At 38.6% G+C, this 21,069-nt stretch overlaps 2 protein-coding genes and 1 non-coding gene across 3 annotated transcripts in view; 1 reads left to right on the top strand and 2 right to left on the bottom strand.

Annotated features, from left to right (window-relative positions):
- Window positions 1–2,719, top strand: part of acat2 (acetyl-CoA acetyltransferase 2) — a 32,681-nt gene extending 29,962 nt beyond the window's left edge. The window contains exons 7-9 of the mRNA XM_039737957.1: window positions 495–649; window positions 746–856; window positions 1,570–2,719. Coding sequence (XP_039593891.1) covers window positions 495–649; window positions 746–856; window positions 1,570–1,746 — 443 coding nt within the window. The 3' untranslated portion in view covers window positions 1,747–2,719. The remainder of the gene's footprint in view (window positions 1–494; window positions 650–745; window positions 857–1,569) is intronic.
- A 1,164-nt stretch (window positions 2,720–3,883) lies between these two features.
- Window positions 3,884–21,069, bottom strand: tcp1 (t-complex 1). Its single transcript, XM_039738116.1, has 12 exons — window positions 20,961–21,069; window positions 17,498–17,583; window positions 15,927–16,055; window positions 11,167–11,264; window positions 10,833–10,943; window positions 9,891–10,072; window positions 9,496–9,622; window positions 8,413–8,588; window positions 7,525–7,648; window positions 6,226–6,418; window positions 5,819–5,982; window positions 3,884–4,134 (listed from the first exon to the last, which is right to left on the bottom strand). Exons 1-12 carry the CDS (start codon window positions 21,031–21,033, stop codon window positions 3,921–3,923), a joined length of 1,677 nt encoding a protein of 558 aa, XP_039594050.1. The 5' UTR covers window positions 21,034–21,069; the 3' UTR covers window positions 3,884–3,920.
- On the bottom strand, window positions 10,641–10,779 carry LOC120517057. Its single transcript, XR_005630981.1, has one exon. It is a non-coding gene; the product is annotated as a small nucleolar RNA SNORA29 (small nucleolar RNA).

The raw sequence follows: 21,069 nt of genomic DNA, 5'->3' as shown, positions 1-21,069 counted from the left end.
CTCGCCGGACGTGAAAGTATCTCGTCTCTCTGAGAAAGTCTCGTCTCAAATTTTTTTTTACATAATAGAGAGAAACTCTTAAGTGGATAAGACGGGCGAGCTTTGTGGGGCTGAATGGCCTGTTCTCATCTCGATTGTTCTAATGGACCAATCGCGTGAGTTTTCCCCATTCGATTTATATGAGCGACATTATAAAATACTGGAAATTATATGGTAAAAAATTAAGCCCTGACTTGTCCGCGGGAGAACTTGAACCCTAAATATATACAGTAATTATTTAAATGTGAAATAATAAGCAAAGCTGACCTGCTTTACATCACTTGAGCAACAAACAAAAAAAGTCTGTTTGACGTTTGCATTTCATAAATCAGTGTGACTTGTAAATCAGTGTGACTTGTAACGGATCCTTCTGAAGAACAAGTTGACACAATGGTGTGACTCCAGTTTTGTTTTTGAATATTGATATTTCACCCCAGCTCATTTTCTTTATTTAGGGATAAATGATGGAGCAGCAGCTGTTGTTCTGATGAGCAAGTCTGAAGCAAAGAAGAGAAACTTGCAGCCGTTGGCACAGATCATCTCCTGGGCACAGGCTGGCATAGATCCTTCCGTCATGGGCACCGGGCCGATTCCAGCCATTAAGAAAGCAGTGAGTCGGGCTTTCTCTCCGAGCCCCGATTGTTACGGTGTTCTGTAGTGCAGCTTTTCTGTGAAATATTTTTACTTGTAATTGTTTTGCATCGAGGTGGAAAAAGCCGGATGGAAACTGGAAAACGTCGATCTGTTTGAAATCAACGAGGCGTTTGCTGCCCAGTCGCTGGCAGTCGTGAAGGAGCTGGGCCTAAAGCCAGAGAAGGTAGGAAGGTGTTTGGGTTGTTCTAAATGACGACATCGGTTCACAATGCTAAACGTTGTGCCCGCTCCTCAAGACCCTTTTCTCATCCCGAGAAAGCACAAATATAAAACAGCGGCCCCCCAGTCAGGTTTGGTGATAAAAGACAAAGTGTCACTTGATTTCCCCCTCACAGTTTACAATTACAAATCAAAACACTTCAGACGTTGTGATTAAAGTGCACACTAAAGGGTTTCCTTTAAGGGGATTTGCAGAAATTTTATTTTATTTTTTTTACAATGCCCCCCCCCCTTTCCAGGCACCATAATGTTAGTGACACAGCAATGGCAGGTCATATTTAGGACTTTGTCACATATCCCCGACATGCAATGACTGCTTGAAGTCAACCATTTTGTTGAGGGTCTTTTGAGGTGGGCATTATTAGCATATCATAATCTCTTGGACCAATGGCGCAAGTTTTCCGCATTCGACTGAAATGAGCGACAATATAAAATACCAGAAACTATACAGTAAAATCAAGCCCTGACTTATCTGCGAGAAGATACAGAAAGTAAAAGTGTTACATGAAAAGCATCAAGACCCTGACGGTTATTCTGCTCAACTTTAGGCAGCAGCTGTGACAAACTGAATATGAAGAAGTACCAAGACAGGTGGTGTCCTCTGCACATCATCCATTATGCATGTCTTTTCTCTCCTCCCCTTCCATCTCTCTGTAGGTTAACATCTCCGGTGGGGCAATCGCCCTCGGCCATCCTCTGGGAGCGTCAGGATGTCGGATTTTGGTTACACTTCTTTATGCTCTGGAGAGGACGGGTGGCAAGAAAGGAGTGGCTGCCCTTTGCATTGGTGGTGGCATGGGAATAGCCATGTGTGTAGAAAGGACGTGTGACTGAGACCCCGAGGAACACGAGCCTGCAAGTCCTGGGCCTTCCCAACGTGTAACTGTTTATCATTCCAAAGCCTGCATGTAATTAAGATCTGTGACTTTTCTTTTTAAATATTATTTTAATGTGCCAAACAAGTGCCATGTATATACTGTATGCTCAACTGAACATTTTAGATAAATGCTGTAACATTTTAGTTACTGTGCACTAGGGCTGTCAGATCAAACATCATCATTCAAATATAATTCAGATTTATTAAAAACAGGCAAAAGCTAATGTTTGTTTTACCTGCACTAATTTTGGTGTTGTTACCCCATACACACGTATTGTACTTCAGTTTCCCCCCATCAGTCTTTTCATAATTTTGAACGGCGTTCACGATGAAGTCGACTACTCTGCACTTTGGTCTCCAAGTGTACTCAGAGCAGTTCATCTTCAGACCCAAGATCCCAGACTGTTTAATGCGAAGACCTTCTCATTGAAGCAATTGTAAAAAAATCATCATTCTTAATGTCCTTTTAGTGTAAAGCTTTAAAATGGCGACATTGAAGAGACTCGTCACCCAACACACCGTATTCCACAATTGGTCTCTGTCTTAGATTGCTATTGATTTGACACACAACAAGGCCGAATAGTGCTGCATCTGTAAAAGAGAAGAAAGCAGACGGATGGCGTGGACCTTGACTTGATACCCTGACAAAAGGATTCGAAAACTTTTTTGTGCGCAGGTCCACACTTGTCGACTGCCATTTTGTTTTGAATGTCGTGATTTTAATGGTGCCCTGCCACTGTCCAACACACACTTCCAAAATTCTAGGTCTTCCTGCTTCTTGCCTGCTCTTTTACTTCTCTCGCCGTCTTGCTGACTCGTATTCCACCCGCCCTTAAACCGCTCTGCCTGTGCCAGTTTACCAGCCAGAGACGCCACCATACGTTTGCAGCACACGACTCCGGCAGAGTGTTAAGTGGGCGTCGTGAGCGCTTTGTGATCCGCAGACATAAGTAGAAGAAAAAACAACAAATTTGAAAGTCTCAAATAAACTGATAGTAAAGGTCGCATTAGCACAGCATTTCTCAACCTAAGTATTTGCAACCCGAGTTTTCATAAGTTTTAATCGCCCAACATTTCTTTGAAATATAGATGCATTTTATTGTACCTACTTTTATCGACATTTATATTTATTGTTTTAGTATCAGAATGTAGTTTAAGTTCATTTTGTTTTGGTTTCAACAGATTTTTTTTCATATTTTTGATTCTTGTTTTCTTTTTTCCACATATTCGCGCCCCTCTTTTTGTTACTTTGCGCCCTCTTAGGGAGGCCTGCCCCACAGGTTGAGATCCACTGCATTAGCACAACCAAACGGAAATTACTCGGTGAAATAATGGAACAGCAAAAAGAGATTGAATATATGGACATAGGTGATACGACAAAAGTATGCAGATATTGTTTGGCTTTAAAAACTTTGTCGGAGACTTGTAGGTCGTCTAATTCGTGTTGCCATCAGGGAAAAGTAGCGTTTCTAAACAATGAAGAGGCGTATCTGCGAAAATTAAAAGATTTGTTTGGTGAAAGTCAAGTCCACATACGCGAGCGGCAGAGATGGGAAGTGGCTGGCGCGTAGTGCAGGCCAGAGGGCTGGTGGGCTTAGCCGAGTACCGTTTTGTTTCATTTTTGCTGCTGGTGTTTATTCTTGCTGTGCCTGCCATTACCATAATAATAAAAAGCACTTAAGTGTATATGTAAGTTCAAGAATCGTTAACTCAAGTTCAGATATACTGTATTTGAAATTTGTAATTAATCCTCCAACCATTTTTTTTGGCTAATTTGACAGCCCTACTGTACACATTAAAAAAAAAAAGTCCTTAAAGATACTGCAATAAAGACAAAGAGTTAGAATAAACCTTATAGAAATCAACAAGTGCCAAATTAGTTCTACACTGTTCTGTTCAGATGAAGTCTACTGCTGAAATAAACCTCAGTGTGTTTTAATGTTGAGTGACATTATTAAACAAAAAAAAAAAAACAAAGCAGGTTCTTTGTATTTTTTAATTTATTATTTTTTACAGTTTTAAAGTTCAGACCAACTAGAGAAGTGCAGGTTAAATTCCAAATACAAACAAACGTGTGCCAGAAAACACATATAAATTAGTCTAGTTAATACCTCCCCCTCCTCATCGTCACTCATCCCTCAAGTGCGCCCGACTGAACGGCATCCTGGTAAGACTTCCCATCATCCCTCTGCTCGGGGACGAGTTTGATGAGGTCATCAATCCTCAGAATTGTAATGGCCGCCTCAGTGGCAAATTTGAGACTTTTAGTTTTCACCATTGTTGGCTCGTAAACACCAGCATGCTTGTTGTCCCGTGGCTTGCCATTGATTAAATCCAGGCCAATCCTGTTGATTTGATGGGACAAGAAAGGTAATCATCAATTCAAATATTAAACCAGTGGACTGCAGGCTTAATAAGAAACCAATCCTTGCCAGGAACAGATTTTATTTAAAATGGCTTCTTAAGTGTTTTTATTCTACCGTGTCGGCTCATTCCTGCATTGTGCATTCTCTCTCCCCAAAACCCCCTTTTTTTTTTTTTTACAAGGATGTCATGTCAATGATTTGTAGCCTGAAGTGGATGAAGAATTCTCAATCCCTTTTTTCTCATCTTCAGTTTCCTTTCAAATTTTTCCTTAGACCAGACAGTTCACGATGAATACACACGGGGCAAACGGAAACAAGATGGAGGACTGCTGGTTTCTTTGTCATTAGCATCTTATTGACAATAAGTGATTACTGTGGTTATGGCTAAAAATAAGCAATTAAAGGTGGGAAACCTGAATAAATGAAGCAACTAAAATGAAGCATTAAAATGTTGTTGGAGGAGTTAAGTGCCTTAACAGCAAGTCTCATTATTAAAAAACCTGCAGCCACCACCACACCCCAGGACCCACTTTACAGACCCTGTCATCAGAATACTTATCAAAATACGACCAACTAAAGCCCAACTTCACATACAAAATTATAATTTTGCCAAATAAGGGAATTCAAGTCTTAACTCATCACAAGGAAGTCTGGAGATGGCTGAAAAAGTAATAGTTGCATACACACTTGGATATTTTCTACCAAATATGCACGATAATATGCACACACAGTGAGTGTGTATATACAGGGGTGGGCAAAGCAGATTTATAGTTATTTGTATGGAAAGACATAGGTTATGATTATTACAATAGCTTTATTAATTCAAAAGAATGTCACAGTGTGCTCGGGTACAACCACACAAGTGCTCAAATTGCCAGCCTTGCGTACTCAAAACCGTAAACCTACTTTTGCCCACCACTATCTCTCTATTTTTTTTTTATTTATATATATTTATATATATATATATATATATATATATATATAGATATAGATATAGATATAGATATAGAGAGAGAGAGAGAGAGATCTATCTATACACACCCCCTATATATCTCGGACTCTCTCTAGATCTCTCTCATTCATATTATTTATATATATATAAATAATATGAATGAGAGAGATCTAGAGAGAGTCAGAGATATATAGGGGGGTGTGTATAGATAGAGATCTCTCTCTACACACACACACATACATACATATACGAGAGAGAGACAAAAATAACTGGACTGGGCTTGGGGCTTTCATGGAAAACCGTCTGGAGGTCGGCCGGACGCAAATCATAACACTATATATCCCCACCTACACGCTCTCCCAAACCGCCGACCGGCTAGGTATATCCTGTGAACAGCCCAGTCAGTATCTGCACAACAATTGCTTCTGTCGAACAGAGCCTTAAGCAAGAAGACTTCCAGCACTGGAAGATACTTATGGAGCGGTGTAGAGATCGGGAGGGGTAATATATTGAAGGTGACAATGTTTAGAATTCCTCCAAATCATCAATATTTTTTTTTTTTTTACCCAATCCAGTTACTTTTGTCTCTCACCTCATTATATATATTAGTTATATAGATTTATGCACATGTATTATAATATGTATCTGTACATACATAGAGAAATCTGGCGCACACACACACTCGACTGTACAAAAACAGTCACAACTTACCACTTGAGATTTTTTCGTTCTGGGTTCACTTGTGCCTCGTTGTGAAAGGCACGCAATTTAGCAACCAGGTCAGTAGAGTCTTGTGCGGCGTTCACTGCCAGGGTCTTGGGAATTACCAGGAGAGACCGAGCAAACTCGGCTATGGCCAGTTGCTCCCGAGAACCCTAACAAATAAAGCACATAAAAGGTTATGTCATGAAGGAGACAGGGATTTCTAACCATTCATAAGTGCTTAATGGTAATGTGAATGTGATTTTTTTTTTTTTTTTTAAAAAAAAAAAGGTGAATTATGATGCAAAAACATTTAACAAATCCCAACCTACATTGAAAATACTGTGGGTTTCACTTAGTTTATGAATAAATAACAAAGTATTAAATACGCTAAAATAAAATAAATAAAAACCCACCATGCTGGTTGCGTAGTTCTCGAGGTAAATCGACAGGGCGGCCTCCACTGCACCACCGCCAGGGACCAAGGATTTGGACTCCAGGACTCTCTTCACTACACAGAGGGCATCATGAAGGGATCGCTCCATTTCGTCACACATGAAGTCATTTGCTCCTCTGAGGATGATGGAGGCTGATGTCCGAGCTTTAGTACTATGATTGAGATGAGAAAGAATAAGAACTTTACATTTACATGAGCAAGCTGATGGAGTTGCTAAAAAGAACAAATGATTGCATTATAGAGGTGGAATACTAAAAACACAAAAAAAAACTACATAACCAGTCAGGCTTAAATACTGAAGCGTCATTGGACCAAATGGACTGTCATCAAGTGAAGGCCAAATTTAGTTTGGCTTAAATAAAGAACCCGAATATGGAGATGGGCAGCATTGCACAAATAGTTTACGTTTGTTATGTTGCAGCCTTTTACTAAAATCAAGCAGATTCAATTGTCTCCTCATTAAAACACTCAACCAAAAATGGCACAGCAAAAACCGAAACTGACGCTTAAAAAAATGTATTAAAATTAAAAACACATCACACTGACATTCATTCAGACCTTTTGCTAGGACACTTTAAATGTGGCACAGATGCATGTTATTCTATTGTTCATCCCGAGATGTTTTTATCCCTGGCTTGGAGTCCACCTGTGGTCATTTCAACTGAATGGACGGATTTTGAAAGGCACACATCTGTCTACAGAAGGTCCCACAGTAAAGAAAATAAACAAGTCAAGGGGCCACTGGAATATCATGCAGAGCTTAGGAGGCAGGTTTGTGTTGAGGGGCACATGTCTGGGAAATATTACCAAATAAAAAAAAAAAACAACAACTTTCCAAAAGACTGAAGGATTCCACTGGAACTGGACAATCGTCAGAGAAGGGCCTAGGACCTGATAGTCACTCTGGATAAGCTCTGGAGAACGAGTGGAGATGGAAAAAAACTTCCAGGATGACAACCATTACAGCAACACTCCATCCATCTAGGAGTAACGGCAGAGTGGCCAGACAGAAGACTCTCCACAGTAAGAGACATGGAAGCCCGCTTAGGAGTTTGCAAAAATGGCAACTAAAGGACGTCCAGACTCTGAGAACCAAGACTCAAGTGTTCAGCCTCAATTCTAAGTGTTGTGTGGAGTAAACTATGCAATACAATTCCAATAGTGAACCACTGTGGTGGCAGCTTCTTGCACTGTTTTTCAGTGGCAGGTGCTACGCGAGATACTTAATGAAAAAAGTAGACATCTTGAAGTGCCTTACTTCTTAACGAGGATAAGTTCATCGTCGCATATTCTTTCTTGTACCACTTCTTCAGCCTGTCCCACCATGGCAACTTCAAAACTTTCCTCCCCTTCTAGGTTACACAGTGTAGAACAAATAGTAGCTGGAAGGGAATAAGAAGAGGCATTTAAATCTTTAACTAGACTGTTAACTTAGCAGGATTCTCACTGACACTGTACTCATTACTATAGAGCCGATTTAGACACAAGCAAGAATACTACGGGTCAGTACAAAACAGTTAATTAAAAAAAAAAAAAAAATTCTTTGATGGTAGAGGTAAACCGCTGGCTGGTCAGGGGCGATCGCTAACTTTGCCTTTTGCACATGTGGCATTCAAACTTTATAAAATGGAACTTAAATGCAAATGCTTGTTGTGCTACTTAACCTGTATTCATTTATTTGCTTAGCCGACACTTTAATCCAGAGCGACTTGTAAAGGAGGTCAACGCTATCAATTAAACAGCAGTCTGGGGACTGTTTGAAAAACAAATGCCATGGAAAGCAACTTCTTTATGTCCACTATATTGGGAAGACACCATTCAACTAAAGAAAGATGTTTTAATAAGCAAGATCCAATCAGGGAAGGGTTACACAATAAGCAAAAACAAAATCGAAGCAAGATTGTCTTTTTAAAACTGTTTTCCATCCAGGCACACTGCAACACATAGCTGGCTTTATTAGAAGTCTACATTTTCAAAAGTCTCCATTTTTTCTTTTGGTGTTCAACATCAGGGTCGTATGGATGAAAAGTGAAAATGGAAACTAATGCTCATGTTTTTTTTTTTTTTTTTTTTTTTAAGGAAACATAGTAGGGTGGAAGGAGTCTCAGTCTCCACAGTACATTGATAATACAGCAAAGCATCTTACCTCCAGTGGCTTTAGCAATGCGCTTCAAATCCCTTTTCAGGACCCTGCGCACTGCCATGGCACCTGCATCGACAAAGTACTTCAGGCACATGTCATCAATGCCACCAGTTGTTAAAATAACATTAGCGCCAGTGGCAAGAATTTTTTGAATCCTTTCCTTCGTAATATCAGACTCCCTGCAATAGAAGCAAACAAAGTCATACCTTAGGAGCTCATCAAACCAGATGTAGTTCATCAAAAAATGAATGTCAAAATAATCACTCTCTTTTGAGATGTGCGAGTGAGAGACAACACTGGCTTCTAGGTGTAGGCTACGTATAACCCTGGAATGCTGAGAAACCACATTAGCTTGAAGTGCGGAAAAACCTATCAAGATGAAACCATCTTAATGTCACTCCAGTGTATACCCAACAGGCCAAGAGAGTCCAAGGTGCAAAGCTCTATGCTAAAATATCTAAATCAAAAGGAAAACGGCAAATTATAAAAAGCAACCAGATTGGTTTTTATACCAAGAAGTGGAACTTTCAAAGAGGGTGTACAGTTCCAAAGCTACCATAAAAAGTGCACGGACTCCTTCACTTGCACATATCAAGTAACACTCCATGTAAGAGCAGTTTCCTAGTTACATAAGAATCAGAAATGTTTTACTAAACGATAGTGCATAAGCTATGGGAGGTTCCTATAACCCCCATCAGTTGAATTGAATTGGTATATTCTAGCTATTTCTAGCTTATCTGAATAAACATTATTCTCAGTTAGTGGCTCTAAAACAGAATTTGTTTTTTTCTGCAATGAGCAAAGATTACAACTACTTCAACAACATTTTTCCCTCAAGGTAATAAATAAAATGGCTGAATTTGTATGTTAACAAAAAACTTGTGCAGCCCCATAAAAAATGAAAACAACATTAAATACGTTGTCAACACAGGTGTTACAGAGCAGGATGTTACTATATCCCACGCGTATAACTGCACACACTATTGATGAAAAGTATGGCAGCAAATAAAAATGGGACATCCCAATCATATGCTCAAGTTGCTTAAAATTAACATAGAAATAAATGCACACATTTAACTTAAATACCTTTGTCTTATTTGGTCCAGCTTCTCAGGGTCACTGATAACAACTTGAACACCAAGTTTCATTTTTGTTTTCTGCAGACTGAAATCTAAGCAGGCAATCTTTGCATTGCTGATTCTCTTTAACATTCCTGGAGAAGACAAAAAGAACATTCTAAGATACTTTTATTTCAACACAATTAAAATGGACTAGATGACCAAAGACTAAAAAGAGAGAACTGTAAACAGAACACAACTTCACTTTACTTTTAAAAACACCGAGCATAGACCAAACAAGCTGGCAATAACACGTCAGAAATAAATGACTTTAAATGAATAAAGCTTCTTCCAAGACAATCACACAGGATGCTGCAGAACAGATGGAGAGAAGTGAACAAAACATTCAAAAAGGACACTAACCTTGAGAGCCCACACGACAGTTCAGGGCATATCCATTGACAAGGATGCTCTCTTTTTGACTGCGGCCGTGAGCTTTCAGCACATTGATGGAGTTGATTGGGTAGCGAGCTTGTCCCTTTGAATCTGAAAACTTGACAGCAAGGGTAGCCTCTACCACCATGTTGGCAAAAAAATCTGCATCACTGAGCATGAAGGTCAAGGCCATAAAATACACTTTGGATTTTAAAATGAACTTAAACCCCCCTAGTGCAGGGGTCCTGAATCACAGACCAGGAGGGCCGCTGTAGCTGCAGGTTTCTGTTCTAACGCAGTTGCATAATTAGAAAGCAATCCTTGCCACTAATTTAATTTCACGGCTTCTTAGTGCTTTACCTCTGCTATGTCAGGTCATTCTAATATCCTAGACTTTCTTCCCCTTTCTAAGGAGATCATCCAAATGATTTGAAGGCTAAAATGGAGGAGTAATTCTCAGTCCTTCACTTTCCTTCCAAGTGAAGGACTGAACCCAATTGTATATGATACACAGGGGTGTCAATGGAAACAAGCTAAATGGAGAAATCAAAGACCCCCATAAATAGAGAAAAAGGCGCAGAAGGTACACAAAGGGCAAGGGATAAATACTTTGATTTATTCTGGCTTGTCTTGTATAATACAGGAAAAAAACAAACACAAAAAAGTAAAACCAAACACAGCACACTTCAAAAACTTGGAGCGGCAAATACATCTGTTGAAAGTGTAAATATCAAACCTAATGTCTTGTCCTGTCATTTCATATAGAAGAGGTGGTTTATGATGCCAGACTCTTCTTCAGACAATGGCAGAGATTCTCTTTCCCATTAGCATAGCCACTCAACCTGGTAGTTCGGATGAACGGTACTAAAATGGGAACTGAACTTAATTGCTATCACTCACAAGAGGAAAAAACAGTTTACTGAAGGATACATTCCAATGATTTTGGAAGACATTGCCGTTTTTGCTGCATTGATAAGACAGTCTTTTCCTAGTTCATCCGTGTTAATTGTCAAGTTCTCATTAATGTATCGCACTGCCTCCCTGGATACAAGCAACAAATTAGCAAGCAATTAAAATTATTAGGTCTACATGCAATGATTCATTAAACCATGATCATTTATTGAATTCTACTTAACAGCTCACAACCCTCTTCAGATTAGCACCAAAAGTAAACAAGGGTTACAGGCAGTAAAATTAGAACAATACAAACCAACCAAATTACTAGATCAAAACTAGGAAGGTTTCATACAAACTAAGAACTTACTTGCAAGCTAGGCGATAGCCACTGATTATAGATGTTGGGTGAATTTTCTGTTTCACAAGTTCATCAGCACTTTTCAACAGCTCAGCAGCAATGATAACCTGAAAACAAAATAAACTGTAAGGCAAGGACTGAAAAGGACTGTTTATAACCATCTTCACACGCAAAGGACATAGAATCCACTTGTAAAAAGGCTTTCAATTTTGCCCACTGCCAGAATGTTTATGTAGTTTAACAGCAATAAAAACTTGGGACTGTTTCAGAGAAAAACAGATTATTAACTTCTCCAGAGATCCAAGTGTAGACAGACTTAAGATTTTGAATGAAACTGTTCATCACTGAGAGTTTCATGCAGCTTAGACAATCTGCTACTGCTTTAAAAATAGTTTTTATTTAAAGCAGTTTACATTAATTTATTCTTAAAATTTACCTTGATTAACACCAATACAGTTTCAATAAAATATGAATAATCTTATGACAGATACCTCATTTCTTTAATTTTTATGTACTTCTTACTTTGAACTAGCAAATTCCCTGCGGTTCTGCCGTGTAGTAGTGAGACAGGACAAACTTTAAATAAATAAATAAAACAAAAAGGTATCACTAGCTAAGCAGAGGCCAGGTGCGCTCCAAAACACAGTGGTAGACCGACTCCCCACTCCTGACATCATGCTTCACCCTCCCCTTGGCCCCCAGCCTCTGTCTAGGATTAGAGCGAATATCACTCCTGCAAGGGCTGTGTGTGACGAGAGAAGTCGCAAAATCAACCGGAATGTTCAAGCAAATTCTAGGGGGAAAAAAAACAAAAACCCCAAACTAAATCTTTCAAGTAGTTCTCTCATTCGCTAGATAAACGGATGCAACATATGCCCCAAGGCTGGAGCATGAGTAAGGGCCTCGTCCCTCTATCCTCGGACCGCTGCGTGTCTCTCGGATTTGCGCAAATAAAATCGGTACCACCAGTGAACTGATATTTAGCGCGATGAGAGAAGTCGCAAAATCAACGGAATGTTCAAGCAAATTATAGAGAAAAAAAAAAAAAAAAAAAAGCTGATCTAAATCAGTCAAGTAGTTCTCTTGTGAAATACGGACAAACATTGGAGTATATATATATATATATATATATATATATATATATATATATATATATACACACACACATAAGAGACAGATGAACATGAACCACCTTAAAGAAAATGGACGGCAGCAGAGTGAGAAGTACAAAACAATCAGGGCTGTGGAGTCTGAAGCAATTAGAGTTACTTGAGGCTGAAAAAAATGTACCGACTGACTAAATGTAAATTGTAATATAATGTGCTAAAATGTAAAATTTTACACATAGTACTTCAAATAAACTTTTCTTTTAAGAACACATTTTAATTATTAAAAATTGATTTCTAGTTTTGCACATTTCAAAATATTACACATTTATGGTAGTTTAAACCCCATGCACAAATTCATAATGGCAAAAACAGTTTTAACAAAGTTTAAACAATTTACAATCAGAACAAATGGGAAATCTGTATCAGTGCATTAAAGGAGATGAGAAAATGTATATAAATGCAAAAATCAGCACTTTTACAATTTCCTAAAAGAAATGTGCTTAAAAGAACATCAAGTTTTAAAAAAGCACTTCCAGCATCTTCATCCAAAGTGTTAGCTGTACGTGAAATAATGTAATGCCTTGTATCTTACAGATTTTGTGATTTCCAAGTATACATTAGCCTAATTACACGGAGTCAGAGTCCGTGACACCTTTGACTTTGACATGAACTCCAATTTGTGTACCTACTTCACAGCCCCGCATGAAATTCACCAAAGTTGATTAACTCTTCATTTTTCTACCAAAGACGTGTTACTTTGTGTTAAACTGCATACAATTTAAAACTTGATACAGCTCCGACTATATTACATTCTACAAAGTACAGCATGCCCTGGTATTATCTGAAGTATGACACTGTACTTTAACAATCTAGAGGCAGCAGCAACACATTCCTTAAGAAGCAGAGAGAGAGCAGGGGATCTTTTTTAGTTTACTTGCATGCATATTAAAATGTCACCTAGTTTACAGACTTGTTCAATACTCTAGGTAGCACAAACCATACTAAAGCAGATGGTACCATGCTTGGCAAATCTAAATTAAACAAATCCACTGATCAAACAAGAATATAAATGTAAAATGGCAAAAGAGAAAAATACTGCTGAATTGATTTTGGTTTTTATTTTACAAAAGCTTTAACAACACTAGAATTACCAGAGTCTACGAAAAAATTTGTAGATCCGGCCCACCTTAAAACCGTTCACACTTCTCCGCCAGCTTCTTTTGTCTTGTAAATGTGCCAATTAAGATGAGCAGCAAGCAGCCGGCTATTCCATCCCCCACCGTCGCAGAACGTTCACTAAGTTCTCCGAGCTCATGCCTTGATTGATTACCTGGGAGTGAAGTGGAGTTTTAGAGTGGAAATAATAGATCGTTATTTGGAACACACGCATTTCATGTGTGTTCCGTTTCTACAGTAATCTATGTAAACACATTGTTAAAACAGAAACCTTTTCATATTTTAGTAATAAATGTTACAAAATGTAGGCATAAACTATAGAATGTGTAAAAGCATTAAGTCCAAACGTCAAATAAACACTTTCACAAAAGGCTAAAGGACGTTACAACAGCTTCTGTAGCGCAGTGGTAAGAGTTGCTGACTCCGCGCAGTGGGCTGGCTGTGCTTTGGAGACGGAGTTCAATTCCCCTCCTGGGAAGAGACTGTTATTTTTTTTTTCCCTTTTTAACATCAAAACGGACATAAAATTTATAAACTGGTATGTACTGTCAGTTAATGAGATTGTTATATTTTCATGTGGGATGCTCCTTTTAAAATATTTAACAACTGAGACTGCAATTAACATGAACAAGTGTCCTTACAACTGTTATTTTTATGATCCATAACACACAGACAGACAGAGCACTGCGTAATAGAGAGACAGACAGGCAGGCAGAGAAGTCACTAGATACTGTATATGAATAAACAGGGAAGGCACATGTACTGAAAGAAAAAAAAGATCAACATGTGCGTTGTTCCAACTGGACTGAATAAGCTCACGCACTCGAACCGCTCCCCCGATCTGACTCTAAGTATCAGCGCAAGTACAGACGCAAACCAAGTGTATGTGTGTACTGTATAATAAAACAAAGAGCAGCTTACTACTGAAAACGGCAAATATAGGAGTGAGAGGGGATTGAACCGGCGACTCTTGATTACACTTGGTTTGCATCTGTACTTGCGCTGTTACTTAGACTCAGATCGGGGGTGTGTTAGGTGAGGGGAGGAGTTAAGCACATGAGGTTATTCAGTGCAAGCAGGACCAAGGCACATGTTGATCTTTTTTTTTTTCTTCTTTCAGTATATGTGCCTTCCCTGTTTATTCATATACAGTACCTAGTGACTTCTCTGCCTGTCTGTCTCTCTATTACGCCGTGCTCTGTCTGTCTGTGTGTTATGGATCTTAAAAGTAACAGTTATAAGGACACTTGCTCATGTTAATTGCAGTCTCAATTGTTAAACAATATTTTAAAAGGAGCAACCCACATGAAAATATATAACGATCTCATTAACTGCCAGTACATACCAGTTTATAAATTGTATGTCCGTTTGAGGTTAAAAAGAAAATACATTACATCATTTATCAATCGACACACGCTGCACGCAGGCAGTGAGAGTGGAGATAAAGATGCTAAATAGATTGTATACAACAGGCAAAAATAAGGACCACTTGATAACAGTATTAGCTATAGTGAATGAAAGCATGAATTAATCAACAGAAATAACCGCGATTGACATTTTAAACTTAATTTATTGAGGGGGGAAAAAAAAAAGAAAAAACGCCCCAGCACACAGAAAGCAGAACCTTGCAGGCAGCGTGACCATAGTTAAAAAGGAAAAAAAAAAAAAAAAGTAACACTTTCTCCCTAGCGATGAATCGAACTCGTGTCTCTGAGACATGGTAAGAATGCTGCACTCTAAGAGGCAAATCTTAGCGCTACGCCACAGAAGTAGTTGTGTCGTTTTTGAACCTTTTGTGAAGGTGTTTGACGTTTGGACTTCATGCTTTTACACATTCTATAGTTTATGCCTACATTTTGTAACGTTTATTACTAAAATATGAAAAAGCTTCAGTTTTAGCAATATGTTTACACAGCAGAACACATATGAAATGCATGTGTTCCAATAACAATCTATTATTTCCACTCTAAAACTCCAGCAGTTGAGTCACTCCCAGATAATCAAACAAGGCATGAGCTGGGAAAACTTAGTGAACGTTCTGCGACGGTGGGGGGTGGAATAGCCGGCTGCTTGCTGCTCCGGTTAATCGGCATATTTAGAAGACAAAGGACACTGGTGGAGAAGTAAGAACGGTTTTGAGGTGGGCCGGATCTACAAGTTTTTTTCGTAGACTCTGGCAATTCTAGTGTTAAAGAAATCTGAAGCTTACACAAAAAAAAAAAAGTGATTTTAAAATGAGCATATATAAATGTAAACACTTCATATAAAGAATGCCATAAGAAAACTCATTTTCCTTTAGACGGTAACAGTAGTCTTACAACTATCATTATGGCATCACCATAAACCGACTAAAGCATTAGCATGGGAAAAATCATTTCAAATTAAAGGAAACAAACTGGAGAAATCGGATACACTGCTGCTGTTCCAGTCTTCCAACGACCTCTGAGCATAATGTACAGTCAAAGTAACGTGTGTGCTGCTTACCACAGACGTTGTTCCATCTCCTACTTCCTTATCCTGCAAATCAGCCAGTTCACAAAGAACTTTAGCAGCAGGGTGCTCCACCTCCAGAAGCTTCAAAATAGTCGCTCCATCATTCGTAATGGTCACATCCTGTTAGGAGAACATAGCATACATTAGTTGGGAGAACATAACATACATTAGTACAATCTGTTATGGTACTTTTAAAAATATCACATGCGCAGGAAAAAAAAAATTACAAGACGACAAGTTATCAGCTAGCAATGGCTTTTTGTTTAATGAAATTGGAACTGATCATAATGCAAATGCACTTCCATAAAAATGTACTTTTAACAGATATTTTGTGTGGCCAAGGATGCAAGAATTACTGCCCTGCACGGGTATTTAAATAAGGGCAACGGGAAAAACACAAAACACAAGAGTATACTCAGTCATGTGTGATATTAAAAACTACTATTTCAGAAATAAAAAAAATCACCACAATATATAGTACAGGTTAAAATATTAAGGATCTGTCCTTGCTAAACATATACACAACAGGAACAAAAAAAAAAAAAAACCTGCAGTGTATTGCATAGGCATATTAATCTCTGGGCACCATTTCCTCAAATTTTATAGCTTGCTACATGAAAAACACACCTTTTATCTGTGCACTCAATGAGGCGTACGGCTTAAACACTTTAAGACTTTCTATAAAAGTGACAATTTTAACTCAGATTTGCAGAATATCTGACACACAGTCAAGAAACGACGTTCTCCTTAGACGCACAGTAAACTTCATTCCTTGCTGAAGCAATGGAGGGGGAGATTCTCCCACATATGAGCTTTTCAAGCAGATGTTCAATTAACAGTCAAACATAAAGCAAACTTTGCATCAAGTGCACCAAAGGCAATATTTTTGCTTATGTCGAAAAACGATATGGCACACACATAGATGGGAGAGGAACTTCATTTTTAAAATGACAGCCACGCAATGTTTTAGCAAACCTGAGACAAGCACACTGCCTAAACACCACTGTTGTCAGGGTGTGACATGGGGGCATATGGATTCGTCAGACAAAATACTGTACAGTACTTGTAACACAATAAAATTAGAACAAAATTAACAAAGATAAGCACTTTTTACCTAAATATGGTTCATGTGTACACACAAGGCCTTTAGACACCTGAGCAGCTAAAATCTTAAGGAGACAGCATAATGGGCTATTTTTTTTTTTTTAAACAGAGCATCCGCAAAATGTCTTTACTACTGTATTTTCCCAGGAACACTGGTTCTTAGTAAAGGTTATGCTAAGTTGAAGGGAGTGTCTTATTTTTTTAACAATGTGTTGTCCCCTCAAAATCATAGCACACATCATAACAGAATTCAATTCTCATATGCTGTTTTATTTAACACTAAACGCTAAAGCAAATGATGTTCATTTAAGAAAAAGAAAGGTTAAAGAACATAAGATGATGAGCAACACATAAGGCTAATGATACAACTCAAATCCTTTGACCCATGTCTGATAAAGAATAACTGATGTATGACAAAGTGTGTACCATGTGTGTATATAAAATCCTGAAACACTTACACCAATATCATCCACCAACATCTTATCCAGGCCAACCGGACCAAGAGAGCTTTTCACAATATTGGCAATTGATGCTGCAGCCATAACTGAAAAAGATGGGCAAGTCATTTTTAGAAAAATTGACAAGGTATTAATTAAAAAATATCTAACTGAAAACACGAAAGTCTGAAATTAACCCCCATTATAACGATAAACCATATACAATGGGAAAAAATGATATACAGATTATTTTCATAATACTGCATTTCTGCAAATGAACATCAAAAATGATAAAACTGCAACACAGGTGGGTATTGTTATTCACTGCACCAAAAAAAGCAGTTTTAACTAACAGCTGGGAACATTCTTCATTTGGGGCTGCATGGCAGTAGAGTGGTTTGTGTTGCTTTCTCACAGAGCCAGATTCCACGTGTCTATGTGGGGTTTTCCTCCCATGCCACGCCGGACATACTGCTTAGGTTAACCGAAGACTCAAGTGGCCATGTGAATGTGTGCACAAGTACACCATATAATAGACTAGCCTTCTGTCTTGTACCTGATCCTACCAAGGTTGGCTGCTCTGGTCCCTAGTGAAGCCAAATTGGATTAAGTGAGAATATCATGTTATGGTTACATTTTTCAGCCTCCGGTCCATACTTTGGTATTGAAGATACGTTTGGTTAACTGACAAGTATTTGACCTCGGAGGAGAAACTCTTCTAGCTGTAGACAGATTTTGTCTCCGTAAGGCTATTCTAGCAATTGTGCAAGTTAATACACCTTCAGAGTAAATAAGTGACAGATGATAGTTGGGTACCTGGAAAAGGTGCAACACTGAGGCCACTCACACTGGAGTAGTACTATGTATTAGGAGGAAGATTTAGCTGGAGGACTCTCTCAGCCACATGGCGTATGAAAAGTTTCAGGATGAAGACATAATATTGAACCATGTCTTACAAGCCATGCTCACAAACTACGCTCTTATTTCTGAATTACAAGTTATGATGTTACTTATCCTGTTCATTGCATGTCACAAGAATTGTAGGAGGGCATTCTGTGAGAAATGCAAAGTCCCTTTGGACACGATAACTAGTTCTCACACAAGACAAACAACCTTTTTTTATGAAAATAAAAAGAAAACAAAAGCATAAAGTGTGCAGTGCATCAGTCCAAATAGAATCTGAATAAAAAAATAAAAATACAGTGTTTCCACTGAATCCCCCAATTTTGTACTAGAGAAAGAGGCAAGTCATCAACATTATTACTACAATTCTGCTAACTTACATTGCATCATTTATCTCATCAATTTGGAGGGCACAGACATGACACTAGGAAGTCTTTGTCTCTGTCCCATTTAACTGAAATTCATGCCTCAGTTTCTTACCACCATAGTTCTCAATATGATAATAAATAGGACTGCCCTTGTGTGGAGCGGATACTTACCCGGGCAAGGACATAAACAAGCAAGAACTGGCGTCAGTCCATCGCAGGCAGATTGGCATAAACCGTGGATGTAATTTAAATTCAGTTTATTTTTGTACAGCGCTCTTCCCAGAGTGCAGGCTTAGAGACCATTGTGCGTGGCCTTCATTTTCTACCTTTTACATGTACTTACTTGGCTGAAGCCATTATCCAGGCCAACTTGCAACATCTCAGAAACAATTAGTTATATTCCTTTGTTTTTCCAATTGGAGCACAGGAAGATGAAGTGAGTTATTCATGGTCTTTCTCAAAACCCTTTAACAATAACTAAGCTACCCACTCTGTTTCAAAATGAGGTGGCTTCGGTACAACTGGGTCAACTCAGTTATTATTACATCTTGGTAAAAAGTTGGTACTAGAATATTTTTGAGACACTAACCAAACCAATTACGGTAAATTTTCTTTTAAAAGATTAAACTATTTTATTTAGAAAATTAAAAGATGATGTGGATGTTATACAAACCAACCAGAAATGGCTTACAATCTCTTTTGACATTGTCAGTACACTAAAAAACTGTGGCAAGTTACCTCGAAGTTTATTACTTATAAACTGAACAATGACTTTTTTATGAATATGAACTGTACAGATTTCTGAATTACAACTGAATATGCTGTTAACCGGATAACGCTGGTGTAACATTATCAAAACGTGTGTAAATATTCATGCAAGAAACGTCTTTACCGTGTTGTCAGGAATGTGAAATCTTTCTCAAAGTTATTACATGGTATGCAAACGAAAAAAAATTAAATCACTGTATTAGTTTGCAGTAGATTCAAGCTTTCTGTATAATGTTTATAGCCATTTTATCAGTGCCTTTTAAAATGTCGCTACCCTCTGCAAATCTCTACGGAACTGATGTAAATTTAAATGGTCTGTGCAGCTGTTTTTCTTTCAACAAAAAAATCTTGCATATCGCAATCTGTTATTTGGCTTGACTTCTCATTACTGTACAGCCATAATGTAGTAATTGAAAAACTGACGCGTACTTAAGTAAAAACCAACGCAAAATCGAGAACTTCTGGTGATGCCACCTCTACCTGGCATCAAGCCTCAATCCAGATTCCCTTGCGTGTGTGGTACCGAGTTGGAACGAGCTGCCCACCTTATGTCGTACTGCCGATTCCCTTCAATGTATTCAAGTAGCAACTGAAGACCCATCTGTTTTGAGTATCTGACCAACTGAGATGGAAAAACACAAAAAAACTTTGTGCTGCGATATTTTAAATTCTTGGCTATTTTAAGTGTAATTACTTTATCGATTGTAAATGTTTTCGAGTTAGAACATCTTTTCACTTGCAGCAGTCAACTTTTGTTACCTGGCTTGTTACACTTGCTGAACAAACAGGCCCGAGCCTAATGTTACTCGATCATGTTTACCTCTTTTGTAAGCCGCTTTGAGTAAAAGCGTCTGCTTAACAATTAAACGTAGACTTCCTGAAGAACCAATCTGGTACCCACTCTGGGGCAGAATTCGAACCAACATCTTTAAAGTTGGAGTCAGTCTCTACACTCACAGCGCCACCTTGATCGAGTCAAATTACTGGCGGCTGATCTTAACGTCAAAAAAAAAAAAAATGTACATCAACGAATACCATTATTAGAAAAGGGCCGCAGATAAGGCATCGGACTGGATGTTAGACCGACACCGAACCCGGAGTGATGGCCGCCGCCCTATCGCGATGCTGAACAGGGGATTTTTTTTTTTAATATTACACCCTCTCTCTTGTATATTATTCTAACATACTCTGTAGTATTAGTTATCAAATGCTATGTTTAAGATCGAAGACAGGACGCCTGAAGAAAAAAAAAAGGCTGAGAGGTAGCATTACATTACTTCCTCCAGAAGATAAAAGACTTGTACAGACAGCTAAGCGCCCTGCACGTGTAGCGGCTCACCGGTATCCGCATACGGCCCTCCAACGTACTCCGCGCACGTATTAGCAACAAAAACTCCACGGGCTTGTGACCAGAAAGTAAAGTGTTCCGAGTAACACATTCTTACCATTTTGCGTGCGAACAGAATCGCCGGAGGTCCTCTGACCAAGCACGCTGAGCGGACCCTCCATCAACGCCATCTTGGCCAGTCAGAAGACTGACTCCGCAGTGCTCCC

Source organism: Polypterus senegalus, chromosome 16 (assembly GCF_016835505.1).
Source record: "Polypterus senegalus isolate Bchr_013 chromosome 16, ASM1683550v1, whole genome shotgun sequence".
Classification (NCBI taxonomy): domain Eukaryota; kingdom Metazoa; phylum Chordata; class Cladistia; order Polypteriformes; family Polypteridae; genus Polypterus; species Polypterus senegalus.
Note: the sequence above shows the minus strand (reverse complement) of the source record. Positions and strands in the feature narration are given on the sequence as shown.

Bases quoted from the DNA above. Each gene is read 5' to 3' on its own strand.
- tcp1 (XM_039738116.1), bottom strand. From the start codon at position 21,033: ATGGCGTTGATGGAGGGTCCGCTCAGCGTGCTTGGTCAGAGGACCTCC. The intron at 10,073-10,832 runs GTATCCTTCAGT...CTTCATGCTCAG, and splicing joins TCTTCCAAAATCATTGGAAT to TGATGCAGATTTTTTTGCCA. The intron at 5,983-6,225 runs GTGGGTTTTTAT...TTTATTTGTTAG, and splicing joins AGAACTACGCAACCAGCATG to GGTTCTCGGGAGCAACTGGC.